Source organism: Oryzias latipes, chromosome 23 (assembly GCF_002234675.1).
Source record: "Oryzias latipes chromosome 23, ASM223467v1".
Lineage (NCBI taxonomy): Eukaryota > Metazoa > Chordata > Actinopteri > Beloniformes > Adrianichthyidae > Oryzias > Oryzias latipes.
The window spans coordinates 16,389,778-16,409,365 of record NC_019881.2 but is presented as its reverse complement, the minus strand read 5'-3'; the positions used below and the strand labels follow the sequence as shown (position 1 = coordinate 16,409,365).

The window sequence follows — 19,588 nt, the reverse complement described above, 5'->3', positions numbered from 1 at the left end:
CAGTGCTGACAAAGGCTCACCTGTGCACCACTCATGGTATTCAACTGGTGAGTTTTAGGAAAAGACAGACAAGAAGAGCAAAATGGGGAATAATTGTAAAAGAAAGAAGAGCCGAAAGCAAACAACACCGTAGATACATACAGACTATGAACATGACAAATTCTTTGGAGGGAGAAAGAACACAACCTCGTCTTAGCTGGAGCAATACATCACATTTATATGGGCAGAGAAGGCATTTGTGTGTCCTCAAGGACCCAAAGAAGAACAAGAGAGTGGGAGAGGGGGGGGAGGAGAGTGCAAGTGAAAGAAATAAGTTACAGAGATAGAGAGGAGGACAACGATGACAGCTGGCTGGGCACTTTGTGCATCTGCCAGGGGTGACTCGTGGAGCCATAATGAAAATGCAAGGCAAGATCAGTATCACTGTGAACGAGGCCTCCATCCATCAAAGAACTGCCATTGAGGAAAGACAGCTTCAATGATAGCAGCAAATGTGGCTATTTGCAACCATGGATAGAGCAATTTCACAACAGTGGAGCTTTAACTGCTAGAAATTGTGACTGCATGTTAATACATTTTGGTCAAATGTATGCTCTCTGGAGGATGACCTGGTCTCATATCTTATGACTGATACTTCATTATTAAACAAAGAGCTCCTTACTGTTTGTTTGCAGAATCCTTTATTGGTCTTCATTTCTTTAATAACAGATTAAACTCTACTCATAAATCTGTAATACACAATGAAGTTGCAGATAGAAATAGGTGAGCCAGAAACCCATGAGCAGTGTGGTAAGGTGTGAATTGTTCATAGAGTAAAACTTATCCACAAGAAACACAAATGTGCTGCTCATGGCCAACTTTTTTTTAAAGAAATATTACACATTCTTAAACTCTCAGAACACAAAAGATATACTAAACTAGATGTAATCCGTGTTGTGTCTGAATGAAATATATTGTGTTTTTAAAGTGAGAAATGTTCCCAACCTGAAAGGTTCATTGGAGCAGTTTGTCACTTGAATTTAGTCTTTTTGAGATACCCCCTCCTTCCTTCTTTGAGTAGTGGGGGTGAAAAAGATTTGTTGTATGGTAAAATGTGAATTGAGACTCACCTTTTCTTTCCTCTGCCTGCACTGTTCCTCTGCAGAGACCAGAGTTTTGTAGTAGGGGCTGCGCTCTGCTGTGAAGTGAACCTTGGACAGAGCGTTTTCAACCAGCGCCACAGACAGATTCACACCCTCAATGTGAAGCCAGCCAATGAAGTTTCCAGCTTTGTCCATGCTCTCCACTTCAACCTCCACCTGAAGCAAACCAAACAACAGAAGAAGAAAAAAAGTTAAACATTAGGAAACCGGGGCTCAGTTAACGATCTGATCTGATCAAGATTAGGATTGAAATTTCATTCTAAGAAGTAAAATGGATGAGGAATTCTGATCAGACAACACTTTCCTTAAACAGACCTCAATGAAAGCTGTGAGGTTTTTCATTGATTTGGAAAGACAGACAACTAGGTTCTGTTTCACTGATCTGTTGTGCAAAAATTCGATTGAGCAGTTTTGGTCAACATACTATTCCTCATTTCTCTGGAGGCCAAACCCAGTAGAATAACACAGCCTTGACTGCGAGATAATGCATTTTCGTAATTACTGCTAGAAAATAAAACGTCCTAGCTGTCTTCAGAATTTGAATTTTAAAAGTTCAACCCTAAATACATCTCTTAATAAATTCTTCATAATCTGTGCCAATCACTGGTCCAACTGCATTACATCAAGTAAATAAATGAGGCAATGAGACAAACAACCCAGCTAATAAAGAGTTAAAGGTGTATCCCCATTGCCATTTTCCTGACTGACAAATTCTGTCGTTTCAGGGTAATAATATATTCATTACATTTTGTTTAATATGTCCTGTACAATGAAAAATACTTTTAGCTTCTCTGAAGCCTAAAGTCAGCGAGAAAGTGAGAGGCCAGGTGTGCTAAGGAGATAGGGGAAAGTCAAGTGATTAAGACTTGGACTGCTTAGCCCTGAAGTCACAAGGGAAATCTGAATGGAATTAAGTTTGTAAACTCCTCTGCCGTGTTCTTAGCTGAAGTAAAACGCGTTTCCTGCTGAACCCACAATATGCTCTATTAAGTACAAAATGGCAACCTATGCATAGAGCAAATCCACCTTGAGTACGCAGTTATAATTGCAAGTGTGGGTAAAGTGGCTGACAAGCAGTCTGGCCTTAAAGCTCATATTTATACTATGACCTTCTGTTGGAGCTCAACTCAGTATACAGTCTCATCAAGGAAATTATAGCTTATTGAGAAAGTTATTTTAAATATGAGGGTTAAATGAACCACATGCTTTTGGCAGCACATCAAAAATTGAAATCCTGGTTGATGAGCATTTATTGGATACTATATTCAACTATTCCCTGTTTTCGTTTATATGTGTGCGTAAAACAAAACTGCATCTGAAGTAAATCAATTCTGCTTAGCTTATAAATAAAAGCCAATAACCATAGCCACTCAGAAATAGGTTCAGAATATCTAAAGTAATCATTTAAGATGTGCTAGAATCAAACAAGATTAAAGGGTTACCAATTTTAATGTACGTGTTTTAAGGAAACTAGAATTTCAACACCACATTAGACCTTAAATCTCAATTTTATCTATCGGGCTCACCACTATATTAGGACCCAATATTATTGGCACAAAAATTGGCTCAGTTGGTTGGGTGTGGGGGTGGCGCATGGGATACCCTGAGAAGCAATGACCTTCATTATTATCTACTGCCTAACTATGTAGACACAAGTCTGGGTCTCCCTGTGGCAGTCCCCAGCCCAGATAAAACAGGATTGTGTCAAGATGAGCATACAGCGTAAAAATATTTGCCAAACACCCTACGGCGACTCCTGACGTGATGTGCCGATAGGTGAACAACAACATACTGGCACATAAATTGCCTGGAATACAAAGATAATACTATACAGATTTGATTGTTATCCTGATCTCCACTCAAACTCTTTATACTGTTGTTGACTAGACATGGCTAACGTGCACCAAAGCAATAGAAAAGTGTGTTTTCTCCTATTTGGCTGCAAGACCCATTACAGCATTACTAGTAGTCCATTCTTGAGTCAAAGGACTGGTGCCGTGGCACACTTCTGGAAGGTGGAAAGATACCAAAGCAATCACAGCTACCAAAAGAGCCAGATTTTTGACTCAGATGTGGCTCAACTGGTAAGCTATGAGTTGGGTCTTAGAAAGAGGCGCCACCAGTTGGTATTGTACCGGTGAGTACATAATATTTTGCACCCTTAAAAAATGTTATTTATATTCACTCCCTACACAATATTTCCCTAATCTAATCCCATTGAGTGAAATAATAAATAAAACTATTTTTTTGTTTGTACAAGTGTTATATTTTAAAAGGTTAGAACAATTTTAAATGGCATTAATGATCAGATTCCAGGAATTTACAATGCTTTAAAAATCTAGACTAAAATACCTACGGATATTAGACATAGGACTAGGATATACCAACAGTGAATCCAAGTTTGCTTTAATCTAATCTGTCCTTTCAAAACGTCCTTTCACTCACCATTATACTTTCTTGCACTCTACTATCCCAGACACTAACCTCATTTTATCTTTGTCTTGGAGTGCAGAAGCACTTATGTAACCAGGCTATAAGAGCAGTACTGGTCCTCAGAGGTTCAAAATGTAAAATGGGGAATTGGGCAAATCATGAGAGAAAAAAATAAATTGCTACAAATGTAATTAGCTTTCATTACAACAGTTATTTGAAGTAACAATGAGAGCTAAAGAAGAAAAAGACAAAAATAAAAGGAGAAACAAAACTTTGGGTTGAATATCAATTGTACGTTTTTAAGTTAAGGGTTTTTAGATCTACTGTAGAGAGCTTCTATATACCTATACCCATCATAAAAGAAAAAAATATATGAACTTATATTTTTTACCACATGTTACTTCAACAACAAATGGTGGATTTGTATTTTATTTGTTAGTAAGCATTTTACTCAAATGCTTTTAGGGATCTGAGTATTGACATCAAAATCTTTTAACAATCCTATGTTTTCTTTCAAGAGGACACTACTGTCCAAGTTTCACAAAAAAAACTGTCCTGCCTTTAAAGTAAATAGATTTGCTCACAATGCAGAGAGGACAGAAAAGGTAGAGGGAAGGCTGCTTTCAGTAGAACCCAGATGGTTCCCAGCGGAGGTTTCATTCGAGCCAAGATGGCTCCCGCCGGAACACAAATGGGCTCTGGTAATCTCATAAATGCTGGGATTGTGTTGACACAGTGGACGGGAAAAAGAAAAAGGAAAAAAAAAACAACGCCTGCACGTGTGTGCAAACACACGATCAGGCTTTCACCAGAACAAAACAACACTATTTGATACCATTGGAATGAAACCTGGCTCAAGGGCAAATTTTAAAACTACACTGGATTTAATTCACTCAGATGTTTGAAAGTGAATGAATAATCAACTAAGACGATAGTAGGTGACAGATCTCGTCAGAGCCAAGCACTGCACTCAAAGAAAATGGAGCAGCATTGGAGATTGGCCATTGAAGAAGAAAATATATGTTGGCACGGATTTATTTCACTACTATGGCCACAGAAAACAAATCCAGCACACCTGGAGAAAATAAATGAATGCAAAAGCCAAGGTTTTATGAAACTGCATGAGTCTATTTGGGATGCCAAACCATTAAAGAAACCATGATGCCCAAGTTGGCAAAACTAAAGGGTAGCTGGAGCGAAGTCCTCAATTCTTAAGCAGTTCTTTCAAATCATTAAACTATTATGCTTATAGAATGTAACAAAGTATCTCTAAAAAGCAGAAAAGCAAAGTTGCTGTACACAGTTCAGTTTGAAATACCAAAAACAAAAACAAAATTAAATGCTAAAGGATCATTGCACATTAATATTTGTGTTAATAATACAGGTACTTCTATCTTTAAAAAGCTGAAGGGGACACTAAAAGAGCATTTAAAAAAAGGCCCCACTATGGATTAGCAACTAGTTGTTGACGATCAGAGTTCACTTCAAAGCTTTAATGCAACTTTCCATAGAGCAGTCTATATTTCTCCTTCCCTTCTACAAGCTACTATCATGAATATTTAAAGCAAAGATATAAAAATGCTACTTATTACTACTAAAAAAATACCATTAAAGAGCCAAATTTACCCATTTTACCTCCCCAAGACAATTTTAAAATGATGGGAACTGATGTGGAACAACCTGATTGGATAATTTACATTTTTGTGTTTATGTACGCTTTTTACCAACAACAAAAAAGTTTAATCTTCTCAGAAATTCAGAATATGCTGACGTCTGCATTCGTTTTGTTACAGAACAGCAGCTGTATTGTGCTTTATTTTTACACCAAAGCGGTTTGTGATTTTAGATCCAGAGAAATGTCTTGGCTTCTTTTGTCTAGAGGATTATAGTAGCTGTGCTGACTCAGGATTATTTACTATCAGTGAAAAGCGTGAAGCAGATTTCCTCATTTTTTTTACATTTGTTTTGCTGACTTATGTTGCACATGTCTTATGACAAAAATGCTTCAGACAATCCAACACTAATTAATTTTCTGCCCCATAGAATCTTTTTTAACTACTACACCTTTAACTAAAAAGGCTGGTTATAGAATTCCCAAACATGTCACAGATATGCTTTTATATGGGGGTGGGAGTGGGGGGTATATATCTATAATGCTGGGTAAAGAGAAGATTAATCTGTCAGTCAAAGCTTACAGTCGTCTCAGCCAGCAGTTCTGCAATAATTTACAACTCAAGTTTTAGTGCATGGTCCAATTACCAAGATCATGGTCATCCCCACAGAGACCTCAGTTTGCATGAGTCCAATTATATGTGTGGCTCATAAAACTTTAAGGTAAATATTGTGAATGGTAGGCGATGCAGAATGTGGTTTCTGGTGTGTGTGTGCCTGTGTGTGTGTGTGTGTGTGTGTTGGTGTGCGTGCGCAAGAGAAAACTCTGTGTGTACCCATTTGTCAAAGTGGGCTCTGAAATGCACTGATGCAAGCAGTGAAAACCATGAAAACAAACAGGCAGGTGCAAACATTTGTGTTTCACTCATTCTCATTAAGCCAGAAGGCGGCAGCCCTTTTTGTGAAAGCTGCTTCCACGAGGTTAGCTGACGCTTCCAGCTCCGTGCGGGTGCCTATAAAACAAAACGCCATGTATTCTTGCGCAAGTAGTCATGTATGTCGTAATGGCCAGCAACTTTTTTCGCCTACTAACTTTCTTTGTTTCATACATTGTTTCTGTCCCTCGTGTTAATATGAAAAAAAAATGGAGACATTTACCTAGCTATTATTACCTGGTTATTTTAGCTTGAATAAAGTCAAACTGAGGGAATGAGATCTCATTTAATTATAGTTTGAATGCTTTGTTTTCAGAATTTACATTATATTAAGTTCAGGGAATTCGTCATGGGACGGTCACATCGAGTAGAGTTTACTTTGAATACCATCTGCCATTTACAGTAACGTGTTTAATGCACAAATGTTTAAAGTTCTAATGAGATTAAAATTGCAAACAAATTACAAAGTTGGTGGCTTGGTAATAACTGTTTAGTAAAAAAAAACATCTAAATTACCAATAGTTACACCCAAATTGAATGGTATTAAGATACAAATGTAGCCAAAAATCCAGATCCAAACTATTACTGCACAGTTTGAAAAACTCTAAAGCATTACACAGAAAACCTGCTTAATCTGTTAATATGACCAAATCAGGAGACATAACAACAGAAGACTATAAAAAAGTTAGAAAATTAAGAAGAAAAAAAATGAAAAACTGATTAATTGAATATTTAGAAGCAAAGAGCCAGAGGTTCAAGAAATGACATTAAAAAAAAACAAACAAAGGGAAAAAAGGCAGAGAACGTGCACTTCCCAAACAACCAATGAGGGATAGTGAGCAGGCTGAAAGTGGGGAGGGGAATATCGACTGCTCCGGCTTTTCAATTAAAGAATGCAACTAAAACTTAATGTAAACAAGGTTAATTAGCAAACAACTGAACTCACTGTTTACTTTCATAGCGGTTGCAAATTGTGAAACTGACTAAACTAAGCAGAACAAAGTTGTGTTACCCAGACATTTGAGATCCTTCCAAACAATAAAAACAACAAGACATGAAATTGACTGATATTTACTGCTAAAACAAGTTTAGCTATGGTTAATTTGATTAATTCACACAATCCCAATTTGAGGAGTAAACTGCTTATATGCTGTACATTGCCTACTATTTCTCTAGTTTTGCCCACCTATTTCAGCAAAGCCTTGCAGGGGTGGAATGAAGTACACACCAGACAGGAAAAGGTTTGTGCTTCTGCCCATGTGTAGACTTTCCTAAGGTGATCAATGTGACTCAGGGGGTCCCATGCATCACTGTCAATGGCAGGCTGCTGTCTGTCGGGGACAGGACTGGGAAAAGTCAAACAGCTCCTCAAATAGCAAGGGCTATTAACGGTCAGGAAAGCAACCGCGATTCCCACCATTAAACTTGCCTGATGCCCATTAATGAGTTTTTCTTTCATCAATAGATAATTGATGTTTGGTCTGCATCAGTATTCTCTCAAAAATATCAGTTGGTGGTGTAGTAAAAGGTAAAAAAAATAACAAAATAAAAGTAAATCAACGGCATGCATCTATGTCACCAAAGTCTAAGACTCCTTTCTACACAGCATTTGTAATTAAATAAGCAAAATTTGTAGACAATTATCTGTGTTCTACCTTAGACCGGAGGGAAAAAGATCTCTTATGGCAAAAGTCTCCAGCGAAGCACTGAAGTTAAACGGGAAGGAGGGCGTTTCAGGAAGGCCTGAGGTACCTTTGAAGCATTCACAGATAATGGGGCCTGACGATAAATGGAGGAAGAGAGAGCAGACGTGTCCACAGTGGGTCAATCAAAGGAGAATCGGGTTCTGCCCTTAGAATGACCCATGGTAGACTACTAAACTAAGGCAATAAATTATGAAAGATTTCCTGCTGGGGGGGATTTCAACTGAATGCACTCAGCATTTTAAGTGGAGTATTGTCAAAATAAATTTGCCCTTTGCTAGTGGCATAAGATCTGAAAGAAAGTAATGACTTAGCATTCCTTTCATACATCAAATTTTCCAAGTATCTGTTGAAATGTATGGACTTTTTTTTTTACTGTGCAAGATGTACAGTAGCTTTTTTAAAACAATCAGATACAATTGATATACAGCAGACTTGCTTTTTAACTAATTGCAAAGATATCACCTGTCTGTCAGATCAAGCAATAAAACATGATTACCATGTCAAACAAAATGAAAATAGAAATAATTTCTTGCAGTTTGTATAAAACATACTACCAATAAATCAAATATGCAAATTAGCTGGAAATAGATTGATGTTGCACCTGGCAATTAACATGGCTCCAGTGTGAACAAACATTTAAATCAAACAGTTAAAATAATGGGTACAGAAAAAAAGACATTTGATGTAATTAGTGATTCTACAGGTCAAGAGAACGTCATAAGTTGCAAGTAGAGTAAAAATCTATTTTGGTTTATTAATACTTTTTAGGCTATATCAAACCTTTTTGATTCATGTAAATATAAGAAATCAAACAGAGGTGGTTTCTGTTGGCCTTTGTGACAGCCCCTGACATCTGTGACCTTGTCGTTTATAGTTTTTACCACCAAAGTGACTGAAGTTTACCTGTAACAATTAGGAACTAGAGAAACTACGGTCCCAACATGGGGAAAAGGTCATAGAATCCTAGTAAAGCAACATCTAGCAATGTTATGACCATCAAAATCCCAGTCAGACTATGTGGAGTACAGAAATGGATCAATAAGAAATGTCAGGAAGGTAAGGCCTGAAACTCACACACTTTCCCGTGAGCTCCTACTTCAGCGCATCATCATTTAGTCATCTGCATTCACTGTAAATGAGCCACAGTAGCTTGAATTTGTGGGTCAGTATGTATATTACCAAGTCAAATTTACAAAGCAATAAGTAGAAAAATAAAAATAAGTGAGTCTGCAAAACAAGTCATACTAAACTTTAGATTTAATTGCTTCATTCGTGCCTTGTTTTACAATAATAAACAATTGACAGTGTTCATTGACCAAAACATGCCTCAGAAAGAATAAGGGTCTAAGCCGACTTCAACAGCCTGGTGTTAAAAAATCAATAACAGCAATAACTACAATCCATCTAATTTTTTTAAGGGAGGGACAACATGGCATGGTGGTCGATGATTATTGAGCGACATTTGTACTAATACTATTATAATTTCCTTTGACTGGTTGGTGTGGTGGTGCAATTGAGAAAACGTGAACAGAATGACAGTTGAAAACATTTCAAAAACTAACTGCAAAACAATGTCCAAATTATAAATATAAATCAATTCCTAATTTATCAACAAAAGCAGAAAACATGTGCCTGGAATGGAGAAAATAATGTTAAATCCTGGCAGCTATGAAAACAATAGAAAGGACACTGGGATTTGAAGTTGGGCTTTTTTCCTCTTAAAAGGTAAAGTATGTTCTGGGTGAAAGCGTTAAGCATCCTAAAGATTGTGGGGGTACAGAGGAGAGAAACACTTTAAAATTGCTACCTAAAGCAGTAAAAGCTTGGTGGGAACAGTCAAGCCACATTGAGCACATCTAGAGGTGGTCAAAATGATCAGAGAGGGCATTAAGCCACATTGCCTTACAAAATGAGGCTTATTTCCAACAGCTCCATTTACACCTTGGAGTGCAGACCAAATGAAGTTTGGTCATTATTTTGCAATCAATGAAGAGATCAGCAACACAGAGATGAGTGAATAATGGGGGTATGTTTTACAACCAATTTTGAGAAGACGCTCTATCCAATTAAATCAAATCAAATTATGGTTGTTTCTTTTTTGGAAAATTTCTACTTAATAATGTAACGACTTAAAGAAATAACTTTTGTAGTGGTATGTGTTTAAAATGTTTCATCAGTAGTTGCAAGCAGCCCCTCCTATAAGCATTACTCACATCAGTGCGATGCAAAGACTAGTCCACCCATGTTGTAAATGTAGTATTAAGCTCACAGTCCTGTAGCATTTAAAGACCAAAGTAGAATGTAGGGGTTGACGATAACCACATCACCTTTCTTTGGCTCCTTTTGATGTGGAGGAGAAGCGGTTCTACTCAGAGCTCTCCGCGGGTGACCAAGCTTCTCACCCTCTCTCTAAGGGAGCCCCCAGCCACCCTACGGAGGAAGCTCATTTCAGCCGCTTGTATTCGGGACCTCGTTCTTTCGTTTATGACCCATAGCTCATGACCATAGGCGAGTGTTGGAACGAAGATCGACCGGTAAATTGAGAGCTTTGCTTTTTGGCTCAGCTCTCTCTTTACCACGACAGACCGATACAGCGACCGCATAACTACGGACGCCGCTCCGATCCGCCTGTCAATCTCACGCTCCGGTCTTCCCTCACTCATAGTTTGCTGTGATGCAGATTATTCTTTTTAATAACAAAAAGGAAGTACATCGTCTAAAATGCTCAACTGATCTTTGCCACATTAACAATTGTTTAACAGACTTGCTTCATCTTCATAAATCAGATTTAAGACTACATGTTCAATAGTCTCTGCATGGGTAAAAGCAGAGATCAGTCGTTACAAATCTGGATTACTGCATTTTTAATTCTATGCAAAACCAAATTACCAGGAAGAATGTGGTTAATGAACATAAGGACGTCCAGCAGAATCTGATTCAGTAAGATTTGTCTAGTGTATTCCTGTTGGGGTTTTGTAATTGATTACAACAGGACAAGACTAGCACAGTTAAAAAGTACATGAGAAGTGCTTTGCAACATGGAAATCTGCAAAACGCAGGATAGTAAGGAACGTAAAATAATTCAAAATGAAATCTGCAAATTTATTTACCTTTTTTTTTAAAGAATGCAATGTCTCAACCTTTAGCCAAAAACTGAAATTTCCCGATAAACCTTTACACTAGCCTGCTATTCCTTCTATAAATTCTACATAAAACTATACATAAAGTGCATAAACCAAAAAACCTGTACATATTTTCATTGAGTAAAATATTTGTAACAAACATTTTTAGACATCCCAGTCTTTTGAAAACAACTAGAACTTTTTTGACCAACAGAAAGAGATGGGGTAAAAATATCAAGAGAGGGCATAGGACAATCATTACTGCATCATCATTTGTCTCCAGTTCCTTTTCTATCCTCATTCACTGGTTGACGTGCCAAATGGCATCACCAGCTTGTGTCGCTCAAAAAGCCATTCTGTCCTCCCAGACCCTGCTTGCACTGACAAAGTACGAGAATGAACGAGGGGAAAAAAAGGAGCGAAATAAAGCCAACTGAGGCATTTTTCTACCCAGCGTTTTGTCAATTTCTGTGTGCTTGTCAAAATGAGATTCAGTGCCTCGTTGCTAGGTTGGTTGAAGAGTTGTTAGGCAGAGGTTGGAGTTTGAGTGCGGGACAAGTGGTGAAGATGAGCCACTGAAGAGCTACTTCACGTTGCTATAAAGCAGAAATGCAGTAAAGAGTTGTCAAAACAGGATGGAGAAGCTAGAAGTGGGACAGAGCGATGTTTCAACTGTCTGATTGCATTTTTTGGTCTTATGAATACTGACTTAATTAAAAGAATGATGTAAAAGGATCTTTGGTTTTACGTCGACATTTGTTTTAAGCTACTTATCTTTTTATTTCATAAGGCATCAAGTTAAAATACTAAAGAAAATTTGTTGACCCTGTTTGTCAGCTAAACTAGTTAAAAGTAATTCTAGCCATTCAGCATAAAAGTAGGTTACATGTTTAACTTTGTTACAAATTAAATTACCTTTAACAGAAAAGGACTGGTTAAAAAATTGAAAAGGGACAAAGTATACAATGTGGGAGAATTGTTCACAAAAAGAAACAATGCTACGCTGCAGCCATGCATTCTTTTCAAAAACTGTACAGTGGCTATATACATTGTCAGATGTTTGTACTAATGGGTAAACTTTGAACTGTCCAACTCCAACATAGCTTAAAGCTGATGGGAACCAAAGGAAGTAGAAAAATCTCACATGTTGGCCAATATACTATAGATGTATAATGCCATAAAAAAGCTTGAAGTCCCACTCCAATCATCTTTGGATCTGTTGTAAAAGCACACCTTTATAATCATGATAACTTTTCTGCTCCATCACAAATTGCGAGGAATATCGGAGCTATCCAGCCGTATAGTTTGAGCAAGATACCAGCTCAGACAAAGAAAAAACCCAAGATGTACATGGATCTATTTGTCTGCAGTGGATGCATCAGAATGGACTGGAGCAGGGAGCTAGTGGCCTGTCGATTGCAGTTTGTTCGAAACAACTACAAGGTTTTTCCTGATTCACCACGATTTAAAAATGAAATGCTCAGAAGTGCATTTTTTATCTTAATTTACTTTATGTCGTCCATCATTAGAAAAATGCTACAAGAAACTGTCAAAAACACAGAAAACCTCATTTTTATTGGAATGGGTTTTTAAGCTAAAGTTTTGTATTCCTCATTTGAAATTAACCAAGTAAAGCCCAATTATTGATGGTAAAGCTTGGTAAGGTGTTTTAACTTAGCCATGTTAGTTTTTTAAAGTAGTCTCCTATGAGAAAAAATGAAAAGATTTCAGTCAACTGTGAACAATAACTGTCCTGACACCACTTCTCTAAGTAATGTCTTATTTTTAATTCTCTGTTAACATTTGGAACGGGAAAAAAACAGGTGTTTAAATGCCTCAATAATGATGTAACAGGGGACCAAATTTAGGCCAACACTGAGATGAAACAACAAGGCTGAGCACAACAGAGAACACTAAAGAGAATGAAAAGAGAAAAACGTTGCTCCTGTTCCGGTCTACAAAACTGCACACAAAAAATTTAGATATTTTCACAAAAGGGTAAATTGCAACAACCAAACAGCACAGTTAGTGATGGGAGATGCTGGAGGGAAAAAAAAAGGAGAAAAAAAAACGAGCAACTTAAGATGGACTTAGCTTTAGGGATAAACCATTTGCAGGGATAAGATGGTGGAATCTAAAATTCATATGAAGGCATAATTTTTATGACAGTAAGAGAATTTTTTTCCCCCCTCTCTAATGGCATGATTAAATTGCTATGCCTTCGACAACAGCGATGCCTTGGCATAAAGGGTAATAATGAGTCAACCATGAATCAATTAACCATTCCATTACTACATTTTGTTTACCCAATACTGCATCTCTTTAGCAGAGGCTTTTGTCGGAGCTGCAACACGTTATCAGACATCCGCTTTTCTTGTCAAACACAGATGCAGGACAATAGAGTGGAGGTACAATAGCAGGAGGGATGAGTCACTCGTGAGATTACGTGAACAAAAGGGCATCAAACACATCCTTGAGCTAAGTGATGTCACTCCGCAATGTTGCCACAAATTTAACTCAGTATTATTGCATTGCGCAGCGAGGCCAAATACTTTCCATCTATGGTGATCTTGATCTTGTTAGTGAACAGCAAAGTGTTTTTTTTTTTCTCTCTGTCTGATCTTACTATATCTGATAATGACTCAACTTAAGTACTGCTGGCTAATGAACATAGTTAAATAACACAAAGGCATTGCCTGTTTTGGCAAGACCATCGAGATCATATAATTGGCTCACATATTAAATACAATAGCTATAACACAGACGCACAATCGGCTTATCAAATGAAGCATACGTTTTTCAGCAAAAAAGATTCCAACAATACAATAGGCACACTATGTAAATATGTGGAACGCAAGAATACTTAACAGTGAACTGGCAAACAACAAAAAAACAATTCAGTGGTACACAGACATTTCCAAATCAATGTCTGCTATGTGGCCACAGGGAAAAAGACACCACTTACCACTGAACTATATCATGAAGCTGCAAGCTACAACGATATTTTGACAAGGTCAACACTCACTCTAGCCTCACTAAGTCTACGCCTACCTTTGAAGACGTAAAAACATTTACCCACAAGCTGTTACCTTGTGATATATCCAGTAACAGAAAGAGTGAATAGTGTTTCTTGAAGTGGGAGATATTTAAGGAAGTCCATCTGAGTGCCTTTGTCCATTTTTATGCATTACTGTAGAGTATGCCCTTAAGAACCTGTGCGTCATGATTTACAGAAAGGAACTAAACTATTAGAATGACTAATTACTAATATTAGAGTCATAACACAAATATTTTCCCATCAGGTTACGAGTTCAAAACTTTATATACCCAAGTACAAATACAATATTTACAATCAGTACCATGTGTCTAAAAGCAATATCAAATTTAGCCTGCAGTTTGGTTGTGTGATGGGTTCTTGTGTGTTCACTTGAAATAAATTTAAAAAAAAAAGATAAGGCACATACGTCTTTCCAAGAAAGTGATCGTTGAGGAAAAAAATGATGATTTCCATCAGGATGTCAAACAAGGCAGTTTAATGAAAGTGAAATCAATGTCTGTCCAGGGAAATTACCACTGTTCATCCATGTGTCAAGCTTTTCCTGTCTGAGTGTGTGTGGATGTGTGTGTTTGGAGCAGGAGCATATTATTGGAGGAAAAAAAAAAAGAACTGGGCCACACACCAATAAACACAACTAGGGTGTAAGTGACCTAGACTGATGCTATCAGTCAGAACTGGCAGAGTACAGGAAAAGAGCAGAGGCATAGGGGCGGGAAATCATTGGACTGAACAAAATGGATCTGTGGATCAACCAGCAGATAGGCACAAAATGACAAAAGTATGAGATAATGGCAATGGATGAGCCATACTTTGCAACTGAAAGGTGACAATCATGATGTGAAACTGCAATAGAATTTGAAAGTTAATGTCAGAAGGTGTTATCAGTTTACTGAAGAAATTACGTTTTTTTTTCTGCTAAACTTGCGAAATTTAAACAAATCAGGAACTTAAAATCATTTATTTCCACTCAGTAAAGCAAAAAATCCTCTAAGTGCAACTGGTTCAAATAGACTAATAAAAAAAAAAGCAGACTATTAGGTCCTTTATTTCCACAAGCTGAAATCCAAGTTGTGATAATGAATTTGCATCTGGACGTACAAAAAAAAAAAAAAAAAAAGAAAAGAACACAAAGCTCAAGGAGGTCAGCACCCTGCTGGGAAACCAGGGTATTAAAACTGTAGTCGATCCACTCCTTTAAATGTTAGGCTCAGCAAATGTGAGTAAAAAGTGCAAGCTCCCAAACAAACATGCCTGTTTCAAACTGTGTGGATGTGCCTGTAACCATTAATGTTGACATCAGATGCAAAAGTGTGTCGGCTTACAGCACGTGCATAGACACATTGTCCTGTCATGGCAGCAGAGTGTTTACTAGTCAGTAGTTTTCTTTTCTATCCTTGCTCAGAGAAGGCCAACCATACCAGTTCTAATCCCCCTAAGCTTTGTAGAAGTGCTAACACGCGGAAAGGAATTAAAGTCAAAATAAGGCTGTATGTGCATGTGTCTCAAATATGCCAACATTAGCAAGATTTCTTACAATAGCTAAATGTACAATACAAATCACTTTGGTGTGTAAACTCAGCACTTGGTCAGACCTGAGAAGTTAAAGCCAATTCCCTATAAATGTTTGAGGTGAATTTCTGGCAGAGATGTCAAGCATGGAAAATATATACATTTTTTTTTTTCCTAACGCTTATATTTTATACAACCGGCCCCGCACTTGCCTTCACTGATGCTTTTCTGTCATGTGTTGATCTACACAAACGCATGTCACCAAGCGTAGAGTTGGTTCCGAGAACTCAATCGACATTCTACCCTCAGCTCTGCTTGGTGACTGTAAGAGGACTGTGTGGGAGGATAGAATGGGCTGTTGTGTTATTGACTTCAATTTAGAAAGTGCTGCCTGCTGCTTTTTCGCCCCTTGCTTTCATAGCTGGGACCCTACTGGTCCCTAGCCGTGGCCTACCTCCAAGGGAAATCCCTGATTGCATTCCTACAGAACACATTTAAACAAGGTCGAAGGGCTTGGGATCGAGAGGGAGGGCGTATGTGTATGCGAGATGACGATTCTTTTGATCAATTTCCACCCTTACATTACTCGATTCCTCTAAACTTTGCGTGGCTCTTTGGCAATAATTTCAGCATGCACTCAGCTATCCCTCCATCCCGGAGTCCTCCCACCATACATTGTCTCCTATCTGCTTGAGTGAGCAACTGTTCAAGTGTTGTATTGTTGGAGGCTGCAGGTACAGCAGCCCCAAACATTTGATGCTGTGCTGGTTGCGCTCATAGATTAGACACGCAGCTTGGCTCCTCAAATCCCAGTGCAGGGAAATACATTGAGGCCCAGAAATGGAGGATATTACACAGGAAGAAAAAAAAAAAAAGAGGAGCGGGCGACACTGATCGAGAGAATGAGCAGTCGCACAAGAAAATGGGCAAACAAAATGCATCTCAGTCAATGCACTCAGGACCAATTAATTGATTTATACAGAATTTAAATTGCTGTAGTAATAGTGACCTAAAGCTTTATCAAAAATAAAACTATGCAGCTGCTGTTTTATCTTTACATTTGCTATTAATCTTTAGCACAAAGGTTGAAAATTTATGGAAAACAAAAAAACTTGCTGATTTATTTATTTATTTATTTTTTAGGTTTTTGCTCCATTTGTGGAGAAATAAAAGAAAATAACTTTGAAATTTTAGTATAGTTTAAAGGTGCTTCTCTCAAGATATCTGGTGCAAAAAACAAAACAATTAGGCTGAAAATATTTACTAGTGAATTGGTGTTAAAATCTACAACTTCTACATAAAGAAATAACTATTCCATAGCTCCAGGTACATTTGACAGGAAATAAAATGTATTTCACACTTATATCGTGTACTATATAAGGCCTCAGTATGAATCATACTGTATGAAACCTGACAGTTATGGTTCATATGTGCAACACTATAAAAAGTCTATCTGTTGTCCAGTTTATGGGGGGAGCAGTTCAACTAAATTAGCTGAAGAAAAATTGTTGAGCTGCTTTAACAAAAACCCTAGTTTAAAAAAAAAAAACTCATCCTGGTGCAGTTGCTGAAGAGCTTTAAACAATAGGACTGACTGAAATGTTCAAAGTATTCCAATTTATACAGGAATAGAAAGGTTTTCCAAAAGACCATCAGAAGTTTACATTATGCTGTAGAGTAGCATGTACCGGTAGTTGGGGAGTACATTTTATCCAACCAAAGCCCAACAAACTATCAACCAGATGGGAGGGGAGATCACTATGAAGATGGCGTCTTTGGTCCCTGGAGCTGAGAGTCTGGAAGATTTAACTGCTCTCTCTGCAGTGAATTACTGTGTTTTTACCTTCACATTGCTCAGAGAAAGAGACATCAATTTTCCAGGTCTAGCAGTTGGCAAGGCAACACTGATGAGTACACAGGGATGCTGTATGAATCTAAATTGGGTCTGTTGACCAAAGACATGTGAGGACAAGCCAACTATGAAAAAGGACTCTACAAGCTACAGGTATAGAAAATGTTATTTTTTTACAACCCTATAGGGTTATTAATGAAATAATGACATTGTCTTTGTTAATAATGCTAGATGTAAACAACATAATGAGAAAAAAAACATCTTTTCTGTGATTTGCCTTGACCAAAATTGCACTCTCAAGGGTAAACACCAAGATAAATACATACAATTACCTTATGAACTTATAATAAACCTGTAAGAGGTGAAAGTGAAAGAAAATAATTGCTATGTACATTATACAACGAGAGGATGGTTACGTTTGCAAAAGGGTACACACCAGAAACACTAGGAATTTCTGCTTTTAGATTTTTTCCCCCAGCACTTTTTGTTCAGAACACAGATTTTTGAACATAAATGAAGTATAAAATGAACATAATCTCAATATACAAATATGGTGAAAAATTTCTTTTTTTCTGTCAATTTAAAAATGTGATACTTATTTTATTCAGAATCAATACACAAAGATTTATATATTTCAAGTCTATTTTTAGTAATTTTTAAAATGATGCTCTATTAAACCCTATAGATACTGATAGCCAAATTTCCATTTCAGAAGATTAAAATATCACATCAGACCAATCAAAAAGGATGTTTTCAGCAAAACCTTTCAGCTTCTGAAAACTATATTTTAATGCACTCAATACTTGGTTGGACTTCCTTTTGCATGACTTACTGCTTCAATGACCCCTGGAGCAATCAGCCTCTGACATTTTATAGGTGTAATGGAAGCCTAAGTTACTTTGATATCTGCTCTCAGGTCTTGAGAATGCTTGGGTCTGATATCATACTTTCTCTTGACAACAACCCACAAATTTTCTACCAGAAAGTTTGCTGGCAAACCAAGTACAGAAACTTTTTTTTATATGTACCAGGTCTTTAAATACCTGCCAACGTGTTTTTAAATTGAAAATCAATTCTAAAATGTGGAAAATCTAAACAATATATTTCCTGATGACCAGAGAACATGGTTACCAAAAGAGGCTAAATATAGTCCAAAAAACATTTTCTTTAAACATTTTCATCTAGTTTCAATTACATTTCTCACAGGGATTATAAAAAAAAAAAAGAAGCTTAACCAGTAAAGCAAAATTAATCAAATGAAGAGAGGACATCCTCGAAAGTTATTCTTGTAAGCATGGTTTAATGACTCTTGGGCTTTCAAAAACAAATGAAATTGGCAAGACCAACCAGGTATCCTTGATTAAACGCAACCAATCCAAACTTGCCAGATGGAAGCCACTAATACATCCTATTGCTTATAATACTCTCATAATTCACCAACTTATGGTGTGTGCGTAAAGAGAAAAAAATAAAGCCGTTTAAGCCCTAATGATAATCTGATTATGTCTGTGTGTATTTGTGCTTAAGATGCATGGGATTTATGGCAAATTATTTCCTGGATAAAATAAATAAATCTGTCTAGGTCAGCGAAGGTGTGCAAGTAAGAGACAGAGTTCCAAAAAAACTGGTTGGTGGGTGACACAGGGGCATGCCATGTTAAATAGCTCACCAAGGCATGACTTGACAGTCTTAAAAATAGGGTCCATAAAACATTCTGGAAGTGGCTGAATGTTGGGAAGAAAAATGTACAAAAGAATAAGTGATATGAGTAAATTGGCACCTAAATTATAAAACAAGTATCTAATACTACTCATTATCATTAGATATATCACTGGACAGTTTATTTAAACCAGCTGTCACTGCTAGTACACCACACCACGGGCCATTCATGCAAATAGAAAAGAACGGACACACGCACAGACTCACAGACACAGGCTGCTGACCTACATGTGACTGGCCACATCCCAGATATGCTAGCACTGACCTCAGGGAATGGACTCTGAAATGACTGGATATACCCCTCGCATATGCTGGTGGACAGGTCACACCAAAGTAGGTCGTGTAGCACCCCAAGAACACCCAGTGCTCTGCTGGCCTGGTGCTGGCTCTGCAGAGCCTAAGGCAAGGCGTTGTAGCCAAGGGTCATACAGCAGGCATGAAGCTTGCACTATGGCAAAAAAGACCACGTATCTGACTGATTATTGAGCAGTCGTTGTCCAA

At 37.5% G+C, this 19,588-nt stretch overlaps 1 protein-coding gene across 1 annotated transcript in view; it reads right to left on the bottom strand.

Annotated features, from left to right (window-relative positions):
* The window catches only part of snd1 (staphylococcal nuclease and tudor domain containing 1), a 154,583-nt gene that overhangs the window by 59,221 nt on the left and 75,774 nt on the right, over positions 1-19,588 (bottom strand). Inside the window, exon 17 of the mRNA XM_023952284.1 lies at positions 1,110-1,298. Coding sequence (XP_023808052.1) covers positions 1,110-1,298 — 189 coding nt within the window. The remainder of the gene's footprint in view (positions 1-1,109; positions 1,299-19,588) is intronic.